We start from the raw sequence: 18,102 nt of genomic DNA, 5'->3' as shown, positions 1-18,102 counted from the left end.
TAGTCTCTGACCGGTTGGCCACCCCTGTGCTAAGGCATCCAAAAGTGGCAAGTCAGCCGCTGGTTACACTTCCCATTAACCTTGTTATATACAGAGTCAAATTAACCTTCAATTAGTGCATCATTTAAGTCAAACAGAATAATGTCAGCATCATTATGGGGTATAATGTATATATTTATTTATGTTTACTTCAAAGTAATGAAATATGCAATCCATTAGTCAAGCAAAGTTGATGTGAATAACAGCGGACTATTTTAGGAAACTCCTGCGACAGGTCTGGATCACTCGTAAATAAGAAAACATTGGTGAATGTTCTCTTACATCACTCGTACGCACGACTTAAGAACAAATCTGTGCGTACGAACGGTTCTTGCATGTAGCCCAATGACTCTGACGTGATTTGAACACGCAACCTTCTGATCTGGAGTCAGACGTGCTACTGTTGCGCCACAGAGTCACATGAAGAAGAATAAATCCCTTCTGAATGAGTGAGCTCAGCTCTATATCAGAGCCTCTGGTAGGAAACACTGCACATATTCTACAATATTCTACAGATTTCTGTTGGAAGACGAGGTCGGAAAGGGTTTTAAAGACCAAAAAGTAGACATGTTCCATCGTTTCTCCTGTTTCACCCATTATAGTCGGTCTCTTTATGAAGGAAGTGGGAAGGAGAGCAGAGAACTCTTTAAAAATGTAGATAACGTCTGGGTCAAAATCAAAATCCCATGAAGAATTCAGCCTTCACTGAATGTATAAACTTTTTATGAGCAAAAACAAACTCTTTGAACTCTTTGAACTCGAGGGAGAAGACGAGGAAACACACAGATGTTAGAAAAAGAACTTAAACTAGATTTTTGTCATATTCAGCTGTGAAATCTGGAAAAACACCAAAGCATTCCAACACGGTTCAGAGACACTATTGGACCAAAAAGGTGTTTTATGTAAAGGATAAAACTCACAAACTGAAGCCAGTTCTTTACACAGTTGAGAGGAACGCTGCTGAAGAGTCCTGATTGGACTGCAGAAAGCCAAACATCTGAGGAGCAGCAGCTCTTCTCTGCAGGTCAGCACCTTCACCTTCTGATGTGGAGCCATTCATCCATCTGTGCTCCTCTGATTGGTGGCCTTCACCACTGGATCATCTTCAGCTGGAAGGTAAAACACGCTCAGACAGACAAAGAAGATCAGACTGAAGGAGGAATCCTTTGACTTGGAGATATGAAGATGTTGTTTTTCTCCTCTTCAACGAGAACAAAAGGATCACTAAGCTGTTTTATCCCACATAGATCGATGGTTTAAACTCCAGGTTTTGATTGTAGTTGAGTAATTTTCTCTCAATTTGTCCTGTAACAGGTCAATTTCATAATATTTTAAGTTTTTAAACAGATATTCTTCAAGAGTTTGACCCTGACATGATTCAAACATGCAGCCTTCTGATCTGGAGTCAGACGCGCTCCCATTGCGCCACAGAGTCGGCTATAGCTAACAAACTTATCATATTGACACGTTATCGAGTTTATAATCTGTATCCTGGTGCTTCGTTGGGTTCTTTTTCTAGGCCAGGATAGGAACGTCCCAATGTCCCAGAGACAAACGTTTTTGAAACATGGTTTTTTTAGGACCCTTAAGGTGGCTACTTAAGATTTTTGCTTGTTTTCCAACTAGTGTCCCATTGGGTTTTTTTTGGCAGCCATTTTGAATTTATTTCCACACGAATGGCGAAAACACCAATAAAACACCAATTTTCATAACTCCTAAACCATACATCATACAAAGACAAATGAACACACTTTTTCTGATAATTGTGACACCAGGAATCAAATGGAAAGGTCACTTAGATGGTAGAACCACTCCTTATCAGAGAAAAGTATAAATTACTCAAAAAAAGTTTGGAAATGTTTTTTCAGTTCATAATTTCTCCCTTTTAATAATTACGGTTGGTGCTGTATTTTAGACTGATGGAAAGCCTGATTAGCCACCTTTCCAACGAGGTACAACCTGTAAGGATTGTGCACTCATGGAATGAGCGACAAAGCTAAATGTGTGCGAGCGACCAGTTTAGAATTCTTAGAATTTCAAACACCAATAAAACGCCAGCTTTCATAACTCCCAAACCAGACGTGATAAAGTGATAAAGATACACATATACAAGTAAATATAAAAGGTACCTTCCACACGTGTAAAGGTTCATGGGAATAGTCAAAATATCAGACAATATTCATAGATATAGGGAGCTGAATCAGTGCAATATCAGTAGCTTTACTTATCGATCTGGACTGTGCTGTTCAGTCACTACAAAAAATTTTTTAAAAAAAATTTAAAAAAAATAAATCCCCAACTTGTTATAGACTTTAAGATTTATTTTTGAGTGGGTTTGAATTAAATCAACAGGTTCAAAATAAAGAAAGTTTGATTAATCGGAGGCTACTTTGCTAAAACAAAGTGATGTGTGCTGTAAAAAAGCTCATTAACGGTGTGGATGAAGCTCCAGAGAAATTTGTACTTCAGCTCCAAGACAAGCTAAACGAAAACTTCTGTAACGCGCTGCAACTATTTGTAGTTAAACTTGACGTAAGACTTTTGTACGCAACATCAGAATTGGAGCTGAACACTTAGTTTAGTGAGAAAAATGATTAACGTATAAAATTCAAATGTTACAGGAAGCTTCTTGTCTGCTCACAGACACCAAGGAGACGAATAAAAGCATTTTACAACTTTATTTCAGAAAAATATGAACATGAGCAGGTTAGTTTCCACTCAGGATTTAAAGGATGGAGACAGGAAGCTCAAACAAAGAGTCCGAACCGTCCAGCCGATGGACGACATTCACGAACAGCTCCGACTGTTAAAGTGCCGGTGTGTAACACTCAGGGACATCTTCTGGCAGCAGAGTTTTCATCATCAGAGATTTGCATGAAAAGAAGAAAATGTTCCATGTTTGTTACCTTAAACGGAGACGTTTATATCCAAAGACACTAGAAGTCACCTTTACCGATTGTCTACAGGACCCCACAGAGGACAAACCAAACCTAAACGTGCGTTTCGTGGTTTTCAGGGAAGGTGGGAGGCCTTCAGCTGGCTGGAATTTACACCTGGAGCCTCCAGATGTCCGTAGACTCTACAAACTGTCGGAATATTTGTCGATAAGAAGTCCAGTGAAGAGAATTAAAACGTCAAACATCTGAAGCTCGCAGCTTTTAAAATGTGCACATTTGCTCTGTTTTACATTAGAAATACACAAAGTAATCATGATGCTAATTCAGAGTCCTAGGAGTAGGACTTGCTTTATCTAAAATGTTTCTGATCAGTCCCAGAGGTCCCGAACGGCAGGCTGATTTCTTTCTGGAACAGAAGCTGCCGACCTCTGACCTGGGCTGCACTGGCGGGCGTTTCGTCCTCATCGCCTCTGACTTAGCTGCCGGTACAGCTGGATGGTCATGAACTGGATTTCAGGATCTCCCGGTTTGATGTCGATGGCTCTCAGGAAGAAGCCCAGCGCGTCGTCCAGCTTCGCCTGGCTGTAGCACTCCTTCCCTCTTCTGACCAGCGAGTCGTAGCTCTCAGACTCGATGGCGGCGGCGGCGCACTGATCCATTCTCTCTCCAGACGCCAGCTCGTGCTCGCCGGTCGACTCCTCCAAACTGGTCGAGTCCTCGCTTGACTTCACATCTGCTGAGCCAGCAGTATCCAGTTCCTCTTCTTCCTCGGCCATCTTTGCTTCCTCCTCGTGGTTAGAGCTCCCGCCCTCTACTGACGAAGCATTTGCAGAGTCCTCCTCCTCTTCCTCCTCGCCCTCAGTGTTCAGAGTCTCTCCGACAGTTTCCTCCAGCTGCAGCTCATCATTTGAACCAATGATCTCCTTCCCCTCGTCTTCTTCTTCTTCTTCTTCTTCTTCTTCTTCTGCCTCTTCAGAATTGTACTCTGAATCATCCTCCTCGTCTGTGTTTAATGTCCGTCTGGTTTTCTCCTTCGGCACCCCTGAAACATCCCCGTCAGAGCCCTCATCGTCCTCCGGGTCGTCCACATCCTCGATGAGGGACTGGAGGAGGGATCTGCGTGAGACCACAGAGGCGTTGCCTCCAACGCTCTTCCTGGACCGGCGGGGAGCAGAACCAATGGGCGCCGATTTAGGTGTAGAGGCTCCGAGGACCTGGAACGAGCTGTCGAGCTGACCGTCGAGCTGCTCTTCCTCCTCTTCCTCCTCTTCCTCACTGTCATAGATCACGGCCGCTTTTCTCTTCTTTGTGGCGACGATGGACTCATTGATGGACTCGTTGATGGACTCGTTGATGGAACCATTCATGGACTTGTTCATGGACTCCTTCATGGATTCATTCATGGACCCATTCATGGACTTGTTCATGGAACCATTCATGGACTTGTTCATGGACTCCTTCATGGATTCATTCATGGACCCATTCATGGACTTGTTCATGGACTCCTTCATGGATTCATTCATGGAGATGTTCATGGACTCCTTCATGGATTCATTCATGGACCCATTCATGGACTTGTTCATGGACTCCTTCATGGATTCATTCATGGACTTGTTCATGGACTCCTTCATGGACCCATTCATGGACTTGTTCATGGACTCCTTCATGGATTCATTCATGGACTCGTTCATGGACTCCTTCTTGTCTGAAACCGGGCAGCCGCTGATGTTATGTGACAGAGACTTGTTGACGTTGAAGCTGCCGCTCATCTGAAGCTGAGACAGCAGCTTCTGCTCCTCTTCTTCAGTCTCAGCATCCTCCAGACCGGCGTCTCCGCTGTCCTCCAACTCCAAGTTAAAGTTTCCGTTCAAGGACTCGAGCTCAGCGCTCACGCTGGAGCTTTCTGCTCTGATGCTTACGTTGGACTGTTGCAGGACAGAAACTCTTCTGTTCTGAATGGGTGGGATGAGATCCAAGTCCATCTCAGAGTGGGCGGTTCCGTTTAGTCGATGGTTGTCGTCATCAGCTGTAACATACAGCAGGCTTCTGTCACGTCCTGGAGACACTTCAGCCTGAGATGTCTCTGATTTATCCACTATTTCTCCAATAGAGACGCCTGCTACATCAGCTTCTGTAGCATCGCCAGAGTCCTGCTGAGGAGAGACATCTGCGGTCAGATCGATAACCCCGCTACTCAGATTCTGCTGGGTGTCCTCTCCAGATCCAGACTGGTCCAAGTCCACCACAACAGGTGACAGGTTGAGGTTGTTGCTGGGCTGTGGAAGTGAAGGACTCGGTCTTGGATTTCTCGGTTTCTTCTCGTGCGACGTCTCTCTGCTGTTGGCGTCAGGTGGTTGTCTCAGCCAGGCTGGTTCTGTGCTCGACGCCATGCCCTCTGCCAGCTGCATCTGTGGGAAAAACAAAACAAAACACAAAACAAGTCAGCGTTGTGTTTTCTTCTGTGTCGGACATGTTGAAGTGAAAAAGCCTTAATCGACGGATTAAGCGGGTATAGAAAATGGATGGAGGGATGGATGGTGTTTCCAACCACAAAGAGAGTTTCTACACCCTTTTTTGAATTAGCTGCACCTGTGAAGGTGCGCGTCTCTGGGTAGCAAAATAAAGAGTTTAACCAGGATGACAGTTGTATTTTGAGGTGTTATTTTTCACCCACCTGCAGTTCGGACTCAGCCCTCACCAGCTCCTGAGCCTTCTGGACCCGGCCTTCGATGTACTGCTGCTCCTCCTGGTTCTCGGGGGCCTCATCCCGATTGATGTCGAGGGAGAACATGAGGTCATGATCCGAAATCCCAAACATGTCCAGAGCATGAAGGTGGGCGATGTGCTCGTCCAGTTCCGGGTCGGTCCGCCGGTATCTGGAGTGCAGAGCTTGCAGCTGCAGCTGTGTGGAAGAGGACCTGGTGTCCTCCAGAGTAAAGAGCTCCTTCAGCTCCTGTCGGCTGAAGTACCGGAACGGGTTTTTCTTGTCCCCGGTGTTCTGTCGGATGAGGGAGTCTTTGAAAACCTGCCGCCTGTAGATCTTTTCCTCCACCGTGCCGCAGGTGATCAGCCGGTAGATGACGACGTTTTCGGTCTGCCCGATGCGGTACGCCCTGTCCACGGCCTGGGCGTCCGTAGCCGGATTCCAGCTGGGATCGTAGATGACGACTCTGTCTGCCGCTGTCAAGGTGATGCCGACTCCACCAACCTGAGTGGTGAGGAGGAAGACTGAGTAACGTTTGTCCTTCTGAAAGAGGGAGATGAGCCTCTCCCGCTCTGTAATCTGGGTTATCGTGCCATCCAGTCTCAATACTTTAAAGCCTCTGTTGCCAAGGATACGTTGAATGATGTCGAGCACCTTCCTGTAATGAGCAAAAACGAGCGTGCGGTGACCTTCTTCTCTGAGCTTCTCCAGGAGCGCGAACAGAAAGACGAGTTTCCCGGACTCTGATATTAAGGTGCCGTCGGAAACGTTGGCGATGCTGTTGGTATTTGCATCGCCGTTGTCACTCTGCGAGCCTTCTTCATCAAGCCCCAACTTTGCTATGGCGCCAGCAGAAAGGAGTCGCGGGTGATCACACAGCTTTTTCAGGATGTTTAATTCAGAAAGAGGTGACCTGGTCGTCATTAGCAACTCCTTGATGTGGTCCAAGCTAATGAACTGCCTGTAAATGTCCTCCTGAATGGCGCTCAAGTAAGTCCAGACAATCAGGTCATTCTTTCTGGTCAGTTTGGGCATAACTGCGCCACCGACGGCTCGATCGCTCTGAACTTGACTGTCCTTATTGTCCGAGTGCTCCTCTTTGACGTTCATCTTGTTTTTTTGCACTTCGGATTTTGTCCTTCGCAGGAAGTAGGGCTTTATTAACGCCATGAGGTTTTCGGACATCCGGGCCCCGAGAGCCTTTTCACCTGGGGTGGCATCCTTCTCCCTGGCACGGGTGATGGGGTTCTCAAACTCCGTTTTGAAGGTCTTCGCTGTCCCCAATAGAGCACCTTGGCAAGCAAAGTCAAAGAGAGTCCACATTTCCCTCAGGTTGTTTTGGACCGGAGTTCCTGTCAGAAGAATTCTGTTCTTTGAAGGGATTGCGTAAGCACTTTTGGCTGTTTTGGTGGACGAGTTTTTTATTTTGTGTGCCTCATCCAGGATCACATAATCCCAAAAGAATTCCCTTCCGTGGTACGAGGACAGCTGCTCCCAGTTGTTCATCAGCATGTTGTACGTGGTTATGATGACGCCCCCTCTCCTCTGAACTTTCTCCAAACTCCTGGTCCTCTCTGCTTTACTGGCGCCGTGAAACTCCTTGACCCTCATGCCAGGAGTCCATTTGGCGAACTCCTTGTTCCAGTTTGTGATGAGGGATGTCGGCATGACGAGCAGCGTATGTTTTATCAGCTCATTGTCGTACATGCCCGAAAGGAACGATATAATTTGGATGGTTTTACCGAGCCCCATGTCGTCGGCAAGAATCCCGCCTTTGCGACCATCTCTGTAGAGACCATACAGAAAGGAAACTCCATCTCTCTGGTAGTTGTACAGTTTGTCATAAAGTTCTCTGAACAGCATTAAACCGCTGTTATTCACATTGACAAACTCATCATCTTCATCCTCCTCCTCATCATCATTCTGAGCCAGGAGCTCTTCTATCTTCTCGATTCTTCTCTTTAGTTTGGGAGTCTGCTGAATGTTGTACGCCAGCTTGAAGAGCTCCAGAGCTTTGTGAACGTCTCCTTGTTTGGCAACTTCTTTTCCATTTGAAATCAGTCTGAAAGAAGACAAAGAAAAATCAGTGGATTTCATTCACATCTATCTGAGGCAAAACATTAAAAATGAGGAACAACAAGCAAAGCAAAAATCTCAACAACCAGAACAAAAATTGCAAATTAATGTAAGTCATTGTGAGACTGATCAGTAACTGACTGCTGGCTGTCTAATCCAAAAGTCTTGATCCATCCCTCATATCTTTACATATTTCCAGGAAAACAGGAAACAGTTGCAGTGACAGACGGTGGGTAAAAAACAAGATCGATAACCAGGAAGATGTTTCCAAAGTTTGTGATGTAAAGAACAAATGTCAGTAAACAGAAACAGTCGGAGTAAAGCTTTTCTATCTGCTCTTAGGAATGATAAAAAAAAGACTAAATATTGGACTCAGAATTGAACTTTAACGGCCACATTAAATGAGAAACATCAGCAGCTTTTTACCATCTAATAAACATTGCCAGAATCAAAGGAATAGTGTCTAAGGGAGCACGTAAACTCCCAAAACTGGTGCACAGAGATGGGCAGAACTTTGGGGAAAGAGGGAGAGTTCTGTAAGAATGTGTGGAAGAAGCTACGGGACAGATACCTGAAGGCAAAGAAGAGGCCAGAGACTCTGTTGATGCCGGGGGCTTCAGACCTTCACCTCTATTAACTGAATTAAAAAATTAAAATGATCCGAATACTGCAGCAGTATAATTAATTACAGTATTCCTGCTCTTGACAGCGGCATTGTTTTCTTCTCCACTTTCGTGGTTGTAGAGTAGCGGTAACCTTAACGTAGCAGCGCCACCTCTGTGACGGAGAAAATTGCAACTACTGGCGCATCGACTTGCGCCACTATATGTAGCCGGCACGAACTCGTGACGTCATCAACACCGCTCGTGCCAGCAGACGCGGCAACCATGCTAGAGCCTTAATACGTCGCTGTTGCAGACGGCTGCGCTGCATCAGTCCCCATCAGGGTCCGACTCATGCAAACTGAAACAGTTTGGAAGTCAAGGTGAAACTGGGGAAGGGCAGCTATTAGAACGAAATTCGAGGAGGACCGTTCTTAGAACTGCTCTGTCCGAATGCGGCTACTGACTCTTTACCCCTCTACAAATCAAAACCATCTGTTTCAAGCTGCATTCTCCCTCTAGCCTTTTTTTAACTTGTGTTATTTTATTTATTGTGTTTTTAATGTGTTGTAAAGTGTCCTTGAGTGTTGAGAAAGGCGCTTTCTTAAAAATAAAATTTATTATTATTATTAAACGGGCTGTAAGACAGCTGCAAAACGCTGCTGCTCGAGTCCTGACCAGAACCAGGAAATACGACCAGTGCTCAGGTCTCTGCACTGGCTGCCTGTCGCTCAGAGAATAGACTTTAAAACAGCTCTGCTTGTGTACAAGTCTCTTCATGGTGTAGCACCAAAGTATATCTCTGACATGTTAGAGCCATATGAACCAACTGGGGCTCTGAGAACCTCAGGGAGGGGTCTGCTGCCTCAGGGAGGGGTCTGCTGCCTCAGGGAGGGGTGAATGACACCTGAAAAAGTTTTATCTGTACTTTTTGCTTTTAATTTAATTAATTATGATTATTTTTTATGTTTTATGGAATGATTTTATTGCCTTCTAGTGATTTTATGTAGCTGTAAAGCACTTTGAAAGTATAATAAAAAATGTATTACAAGTTTTAGAAATTTGTATGTTTAATTATGGAAATGATGCATTATCTCATTAAATATGCGCACATTTGCGCATATTTCCGAACGCTAGATCTGAACATATGATAAAGCCAGGTGCAAAATTCTTTTTTTCATTTTGTTTACACACAAAATGAAAAGAAAATTACAGAGGGATTTCAGGATATCTGCTTTCATTTCCTAGGAAATCAAATCATACTGTCAATAGCCTAAAAAAAAACATTGACTTTTGCCATATTTTTTTATTATGTCACATAAATCAGGCCAGGAATGATTTATCAACAAATACTTCTGTAAATATCTTCAGAATAATGTTAACCCATTGGCGCCTAAAGCACCTGCAAAAAAGGCTGCTCAATGCCTAAGCCAGTTTTTAGAAAAGGTCCCCAATGCCTGAGGGTTTTTTGAACTAAAAACAATTCATTGAAAACACCTAAGAAAAATTTAAAAAATTTTCGCTGGCTGGATTGTATTACTTTTTTTTTTAATCAATGTTGGACATTTGGTTCATGTAGTTTTGCTTTATGATTCAGGATAATACCCAATGCTGCTATTTATTATACTACTATTACTATACTGTTACTATACTATAACTAAATCATAATTATAATATCAGCAATAATAATGAATGATAAAAAACCCTGCAATATATCTTGCATTGTGCAGTTATACTGTAAACTTCAGTGACACGACTTCTAAAACATCATAGTTATACTGCAGTAATTCGCACCGGGCTCTCTTTTTTTTGACATAAGGGTGTCACACCGCAGTGAGGTCAAGTGGGTTTTTTGTCTCGTCTCCATGTCATGTCTCGTCACTTCCTGTTTTATTTTGAAAGATTAACTCTCCTCTCGTTTCAGGTCACTTGCCCTTCCTCTTGTGTTCCAGTCTGATTGTCGCATGAGTGATTCCACCTGTTCCCCGTTATCCCTGTGTGTATAAGAGTTGACGTCTCCCTTTGTCTTGTGCCAGTGTGTCGTTATCGTTGTTGTCAACATACCTCACTCTTGCTTTCAAACCAAGTTCATGTCCTATGCCACGTTTCCGATCTCGCTAAAGAGAGTTTTGTTTTGGGTAACTTTTGTATTTATAGCCTTGTTAAGAAATAGTTTAATAGCATTTTTGCGTTTTCCTCCAAGTGGAGTGATTTTTCGTTTCATAGTAAATTTTTATATCTTAGTGCCTCCTATTTTTACAGGAGAGGGTTTTTTGTTTTCCTCCGTAGCTGGAGTGATTATTCGTTTAAATATAAAGTTTCGAAGCCTTTGTTTTTCCTCCTCAGTGGAGTGATTATTATTTTTATAACGTTTCATAGATATACTTCTCTCACTTTGGGAGAAGTATATAATATTATCGATAACTTGTATAGTCCTTTTTGTTCTCTCTTGGAGAGTTTGGACAACCGTGTTCCTCCTGAAATAAAAACCTTGGATTTACAACACCTGCTCCTGTGTCCTGCAAATTCCCTGGGTGTGACAAAGGGCAACGCCACTCAAATAAGAATGAGAAGTCGTCAGAATGCAGCGCAAGAATAAATAATTACATCATGTCGAAACGATCTCGTGCCATCACTCGGGCGACATTTGTCTGATACAGCCACTTGCTCTGCCTCCAGTAACCCCGGCGAGTTGGTAGTTTGATTATTCCAAAAGTTAGGCAGAGACCGATGAAAGATTTCATCATTGACACGGGGCTCCACTTCGAGTTGGATGGTGTGTGGCCGCGCCAACTCCACATCACTTCCATCGCTGTCACAGTATGTCTCGTTAACCGCAGCCATTGTAGCCGAGCTGTCAAATTAGCTACAAACGCACTATTGCAGAACAGGCTAATCGAAAACACCCACCTCATGTGTATTTGAACCAATTATTGTGCATTACATGCTGCATGCGTCTTGAAAATAATGATAAATGAACAATGTTGCGCTACGCAACAACCAGCGCGAGGGGCAATGTTGCGCTAAGCAACATCCGGCGTCAATGGGTTAAGTGTATAACTGGAAAGTTTGGTGTTAGTAGGTGCTCCATAGGCTGAGATATTGATACTGGAATTATACAAAAAAAAGATTTTTAGAAAACGGCATTTAAAGATTTAAATAGGGGAATTCAAAACATTTGTATTGGAAACAATTGCTCAAAAACAGAATAAATGCTCAGGCCCTTAGTAATACTAATATTGAATAAATTTTCTTTATAGCAGGTTGAAACAACACATGTTGAAGGCCCAAAATCTCAAAATTGACCACAGCATGAAAAATCCCTGTTTTTTTCCCTGCCGTGTCTCACCTTAAGGTGGACTCTCTTCATACCAAATAACTGGAAACAACGTCGGCTGTTTTCAACCAGATTAAACATCTGCAGCTGTTCTGAGGCTCTCAGGCACTGATACTGAAAGATGCAGCTTTTATATTAAAGACAGCCGTCAGCTTTGTGTTGGTGTAATTTAACGATGTAAGACGCTGAGATGGTCTCTGATTATTCTACATAAAATGCATTTGTGTGTTAAATACCTGTCGTACTTCTCCATCTTGTCCTCCGCGTCCATGGACAAAGACCTGCAGAGACAAAGAAAGATGTGAACAGTCATCCAAAACAGGTTCAAACTCCACTGAAAAATCTTAACCCTCAAAAAACAATGATATGAAATCAATCCTTTCTTTAATTACATTAATCCAAAAATCTTCTTCTTTCTTTCTATCAAATCCACACGTTGATTTTTCACAAATATTAACCAAAAACCTTGATTTCTCTCCAGCGGTGGACAGATGTGTTTAATATTTGCTGAGAAGTATCAGACTGAGATGTGACTTTACAGGTGAGTCAACAGTGTGTCGATACAAATACGACCATTCAAAGTTCATAGAATGGGATCCTGTTTACACAAAAAAAAAATCTCAAATTTACGTTATTTATCAGAAAAAATCCAAGTCTGTTAATCCCATTCAGTGGAGTAAAATGATGCAGATCAGTCTGTGATGTACTGGCGTTATTATAAAGATGTTAATGTGCCTCCAGCACTAAACACGGCGACTAAAACTGAAAACATTAACAACACAACACAGTTTAGCTAGCCACAGGTTTCATCATTTGTTGTTTCCGGCCTCCAAGAGATTCATCCCGACAGTAAAACTATCCCCAGACACACACACACACTGACAGAACATCCACTGTTAGCCGCATACTGTCTTTATGTCGTTTATGAAAACCATGACGCAGTTAGCAGCACTGATGCTAACCGTTAGCTTTCCGTTAAAGTTAGCTTTACTTACTGCTCCAGCCTCCCAGAAACCTCCGCGACTTCACAGTCATCTCGACTACGATCCATTGTGTTAGGTGTTCGGACCGAAATACTGTGAAAAACTGGTCTTAATAATCCTATTATTATGAATAACGCAACACGATCACTTCTGCCGAAGTCACTGACTGAGAAGTATGTGTTTTCCTATTCAAATCGGGGGTTCTTCTCCCTCCGCCAATTTCTGTCCAATCAGAGAGTACGGCTTTTGCGACGTCACAGTTATGTCGTCCAATTGCAACACACCTTTTACAAGAATGAGGCGGGACTATAAGTTAAGTTCAGCCAATGAGCTGGGCAGAAAAATGTGGGCCGTTTCCGGATAAATTTACACTTTTTTTTTTTTAATACAACTTTATTTTGCTTTACAAGATACAAAAACAGTGCAAAAACATGACAAAAATTTACACTTTCACCAGCGAGTTTTTCTGAACATTTTAGCGCAGTTCTTGGAAATCTGTTTATGAAAAACTTAACTTGTAACCTTATCAGTTATTTTATTATTTTTATTTATTTATTTATTTATTTTCTTCTTACTTTTTAGTACTTGCTTTTTCTCTTTAAAAAAAGTTTTTTCTTTTAATTTCTTGTTTCATGTCTGTTGTTGCTGCTGTGAAGTGAATTTCCCCGCTGTGGGATAAATAAAGTACAATCTAATCTAATCTAATCTATTTGTTACTGCTGCCGCTAAATTGTTCCCTGAAGATTTCAGTTTATGTCCCTAAAACTTTATTCTCATGGATGAAAAACAACAAAGATTCAGTATTGACTTAGATTAAAGGAGAAGTTTAAAACCTGGGCCTTATTTCTGGCATGAAACACGTTCATCTACTCACCGATAACAGTTTGGTGAAAGTCTGCGTCCTTCGGAACATATTTAGAGTAATCTCCAGTAATCAATAAACAATTAAAAGTTGATTGAATTGAAATAAATCAGGTATATTTAGGCTGCCAGCTGTGACCGATCCAAACCGTGATGTTTTAGCTCTGTGAAAAGACCATGAATACATTTAAACTTTAAATTAATTTCTCAAAAATGTACAACAGTGTCTGAAAATAGAAACATCTGGTTCTGATCTATTATTCAGTTCTAATAAGTCTGAAAAAAAAACAGCAAACATGCACAAAAAAGCCCAATTTTTAGGGTACGGTTAGGTTTGGTATATTTCTGTAAGTACAGTGAACCCTCGCTATAACGCGGTCACGGTCTCGCTGCTTCACGGATTTGCATCGTGCATTGTGTTCTGCATTCTGATTGGCTAAACAGTCTCTCCGCTTCTTCTCTACCTGTGTGTCAATAACGTTGCGGTTTAATATGTACACGTACACGTTCATTACAGATCTCAAACATAATCGATGGTGGCATGTCGGTATATAAAAATCTTTTTGCCCAGAAGAAAAAAGAGCGACAACAACTACCGATAATTATGTTCTTCTCTTGAATAAACACACCTGCACCGCAGGCTTTACAAAAAAAGGCTGAGTCAGGATGCAGCGGCTCAGTCAGAGAGCAGTGAAATACACGTGAGTCACTATTTGTCCTACTGTACTGTACTTTGTATTTTTTTCATAATCATTTTTCATTTTCTCCCGTTCTAATCCAATGACTCGGGTTGCGGTGCTGATCTCCGCAATTTGAAGCCTTCAGTTCGTATTGATGATTCAAATGATTATTTTACAGTAAAGTAGTTATTTGTAAAAAAAAAAAAAAAAAAAAAAAAAAACTTTATACAGTCCTTTTATTTGTTAAACAAATGCTTGGGCATTAAAAAGGTTTTGTTCTTTGGTTTCAATGTATTATGGAGTATTTCATTGTATAATAATTGTAAAAAAAATAAAGGTTACTACTTCACGGGTTCTTTTTGGAACGTAACCCCCGCGAAAAACGAGGGTTCACTGTATTATAAAAAAAACTGAAAGTCCTTCCCGCGTGGTGTTGAACAGAATGCTTTCAGTTTGTAATGTTCTGTTTGCACCTTAAAGAGAATCAGGGAAAGAAGCCAAAGAGCAGGACACAACCTCCATGTTTTAATGAAACGTTCAAAAAACCTCTTCAGGGCTTATAAAGAAGGAAAAAAAGTGTCATTTAGCTCATTTTTAAATTTTAAATTTAAAGTTTGATTTCTTTTTTAATTTTAATTTAAAATTAACAAATTTTAAATTAACAAATTTTTAACAAAATCACAAAACATTGGTACGAACATACATTTCCTGCATCCTATAACAGAAGGTGTTGAACAGATGCAAAGCACACGGATCCGCTGGAGCGCGTCCTCAGGTGCACTCAGAGTATCGGAGCCGTCTCCAGAGCTTTGACCCGGGCAGCGAACACCAGAACGTTCTTCTCCACCTCTGCGCTGATCTGGGCCTGCGAGGCTCCAGGGTTCTGCTGGAGGAACTCTGAGATCCTCAGGATGCACTCGCTCTGAGGGGGGGACACACGGGGACGGGATGAGTATTTATTTATTTTTAATAATATTTTTATTAAGTTTTTCAACATGAATACAAACAAACAACACATGTCTTGTGATAAACTCATACATCAGCATACTGTGAGAGTAGGGAACAGAGTACACACCCATATGTACATTCACACACAAGGAAGGAAACGCTCAGGCCTATTACAAATGACAGCGATGTAGCAAATACACAGTAGGGCAATAATGAAAATAACAGCCTATTTGGAGAGGAAATACTATTTTAAAGAATCAATAAATCATAAAATGAATCATAACTAAACTTATATCCAGTCATATCACCCAAAAACATCAGTTATCCAGTTTTCCTCATTACCATCTATCATCCCGTTTAATACAATGGCTGTGAGCCTTTTACCTACATATTTAAAGAAAGGGGTCCAAATCCTACCAAAGTCATCAATCGTACAAAGTCAAATATCATTTTGTGCCATGCTTTAATTGTAGGTGGGGCATTATCAATCCATTTAAGCAAGATATTTTTACGAGCAGCAAATGTGAGAATACTGAACGGTCTTCTGTGATGAGACCCTTTAATATGACGACTAGGCAAGCAGAACCTGAGGATCAGCAACAAGCTGGACATTGAAAATCAAGTTAAGTTTGCCAACAATCTTACCCCAGTATTCCTCAATATGAATGCATGTCCACATACAGTGCTTATAACACAGGATGAGTATTTGATGATATCGTCAGCAGCATCAACGCGTCACAAAGCAGCTGGGAACCTTCAGACTGAGTGAAATGAGCTGGAAGCCATGATCAGAGCTCCGATGCTTCCTTAATCATCTCCTTTAGGAAACTCCGGACCGTCCTTTATGTAAATGTACTTTATCTCTACAGCCCTTTACAGACAATCCTTACGATGTATGTAACTGCCACATTTCTATTTCTACATGTTTTGCCTTCATCACCTACAGATTTGACTACTGCAATAGCATCCTGTATGGCTTCCCCTCCTCTGCTCTTCAAAAACTGCAATATGTTCAAAACTCGGCCTTCAAATCACTCCCATCCAGCTCAAAACCACCTACAACACCTGATAAAATGTTCCTGTTGTGTTTTTGTTTATAATGTCTCGTTATGTCTCTGCTTTCTGTTTGTTCCTTATGTAAAGCGTCTTTGAGCAAGGCTGCTCAATTTCTCCATTAATAAAATAAATTCACAACTCTACAACATAAAAATTCATGTAGAATATAGCATATACTTTGTTGTCTACTGTAGTAGATCAACCCTCATCTTACTTTGAAGCTCCCTGATCAAGGAAGTGACGTCGACGTAGCTTTAGCTGCAGAGAAGCTATCAGGCTTGTGTTGATAATAATAAACTCCTGGACTATTTTCAAACTTCCAAATGCATCGTTTGGTGAGTACAGACCATATTTGTACTACTGTAGAAGTTTGATGTCATGGCATGTGATTTTAGTGTGGTAATTTTGGAGATACTGCCAGGGTTCGTTAGCGCTTGTGCTAAGCTATTCGGGATAACTCAGTAACTCAGCTGATGTTCAGCCAAGATCGGAAAAACTGCGGGTGGGCTACTTGGCTGGATATCACGGTTCAAATGACCCCAGGTTGAATCTACTCCGAACCATCCCTTTAAAACGAGTGGAAAACCTTTCCAGACACTAAGAAAGTGTTCATTAAAATTCACTAAAGCACACTGAAGTGTGACAGAAAGCATCTGGATCTGAAACAGAGAAATCTCTGGAGCTCAGAGCAGGAACCCTCGCTGCTGCTTCACCTTGTACGCGTCCACTTTGTCCTGGCCGGTGATCCGGTTCAGCAGCTCTCTGCCCACCTGGATGCCCGTCACCGCCGTCAGGATCCCCCGGTCTGCATCCGTCTGAGAGGTCAGCCAGCGCAGCAGCGCCATCTGCAGGAGGAGGTTGCAAAATATCTCACTCAGTGGGGTCACATGGCACTGAAAGGATCGGATTATTGGCTAAATTACAATCAGACTGAGCTGAGCGAGGGTAATTCTCCTTGGATATATGGCGGTGAATGAATGGGATCAGAGGCACAAAGCGTGTCATACCCCGGTATGATAGGTGGCGCTGTACCCATTCCAGCTGTTGCTAATAGAGCCACTTCCTGTTGACCTCTGCACCACCAACAACAACAACAAACTCAGGCATTGGAGAAAGATGGAGAACGCAGAGCCAGATGAAGCTACGTCCCTCTACATTTGCTCTGTGATGAGCTGCTTGTTGCACAAACTCGATGCCCAGCGGAGCATTCTCCATCGCGTTGTTTGTTTCTTTCTGACGGCGACAACAACAGGAATATCGTCTCCTTTGACTTCCGGGTCACGACCCCGGGAAAACATCTGGAGCATGCGCAGAACGCAAAGTCTGATTCACCACGAGCTTCAGCGTCTACAAGCAGGTTTAGAGGGACTTTAACCTGAGTTTGCAGCTGTGAGTCAGACAGATGTGCAACCACTGCAGTTTGTTTTGGTCTCAGAATGTGACCCTGAGGTGAACAAAGCAACATAACAGGAGACAAACCTCAGAGATGCAAAACACCAGAGGTGGGTAGTAACCAGTTACATTTACTTGAGTAAGTTTTTGAAATAATTATACTTCTAGGAGTAGTTTTAAATCTCTATACTTTTTACTTTTCCTTGAGTAGATGTGTGCAGCAGAAACTGTCCTCTTACTCCGCTACATTAGGCTACAATGAGCTGGTTACTTTTCTTCTTACCTCTTTGGTATTCTACACCTCATTATTTTCTAAGTCTTTTTTATTTTTCATTGAAGTACTTCAATTTACCTGGATTATTTTTAATTGAAGCTATTTTGTAATTAATGAATTAATTCATTTTAATTTATTTGATCAATTGGATGAACTCTAATTTGCCTAAAGATGATTATTTAGTATTTTTGTCTGTCTGATTGAATGCTTGTGTTAACAAATAAATCAGACGTTACTCAACAGTTACTCAGTA

General features: G+C 42.1%; 1 protein-coding gene and 2 non-coding genes across 3 annotated transcripts; all 3 read right to left on the bottom strand.

The window, feature by feature from the left end:
- Positions 1 to 385: 385 nt before the first annotated feature.
- Positions 386 to 457, bottom strand: trnaw-cca (transfer RNA tryptophan (anticodon CCA)). Its single transcript has one exon. It is a non-coding gene; the product is annotated as a tRNA-Trp (tRNA).
- A 945-nt stretch (positions 458 to 1,402) lies between these two features.
- trnaw-cca (transfer RNA tryptophan (anticodon CCA)) lies at positions 1,403 to 1,474 on the bottom strand. Its single transcript has one exon. It is a non-coding gene; the product is annotated as a tRNA-Trp (tRNA).
- A 1,289-nt stretch (positions 1,475 to 2,763) lies between these two features.
- On the bottom strand, positions 2,764 to 12,818 carry ercc6l (excision repair cross-complementation group 6-like). The gene is made up of 4 exons (XM_075467061.1): positions 12,651 to 12,818; positions 11,892 to 11,936; positions 5,611 to 7,702; positions 2,764 to 5,344 (listed from the first exon to the last, which is right to left on the bottom strand). The coding sequence occupies exons 1-4, from the start codon at positions 12,704 to 12,706 to the stop codon at positions 3,398 to 3,400; spliced, it is 4,140 nt and encodes a 1,379-aa protein (XP_075323176.1). The 5' UTR covers positions 12,707 to 12,818; the 3' UTR covers positions 2,764 to 3,397.
- Positions 12,819 to 18,102: the final 5,284 nt, after the last annotated feature.

This window comes from Odontesthes bonariensis, chromosome 6 (genome assembly GCF_027942865.1).
Source record: "Odontesthes bonariensis isolate fOdoBon6 chromosome 6, fOdoBon6.hap1, whole genome shotgun sequence".
In the NCBI taxonomy this organism is placed as follows: domain Eukaryota; kingdom Metazoa; phylum Chordata; class Actinopteri; order Atheriniformes; family Atherinopsidae; genus Odontesthes; species Odontesthes bonariensis.
The sequence above is the reverse complement of the archived record's forward strand: the minus strand, read 5'-3'. Positions and strand labels throughout refer to the sequence as shown.

Coding starts and splice junctions, on each gene's coding strand:
- ercc6l (XM_075467061.1), bottom strand. CDS start 12,706: ATGGATCGTAGTCGAGATGACTGTGAAGTCGCGGAGGTTTCTGGGAGG. Junction 11,937..12,650: donor GTTTCTGGGAGGCTGGAGCA/GTAAGTAAAGCT, acceptor TTGTCTCTGCAG/GTCTTTGTCCATGGACGCGG. Junction 5,345..5,610: donor GGGCTGAGTCCGAACTGCAG/GTGGGTGAAAAA, acceptor TTTTTCCCACAG/ATGCAGCTGGCAGAGGGCAT.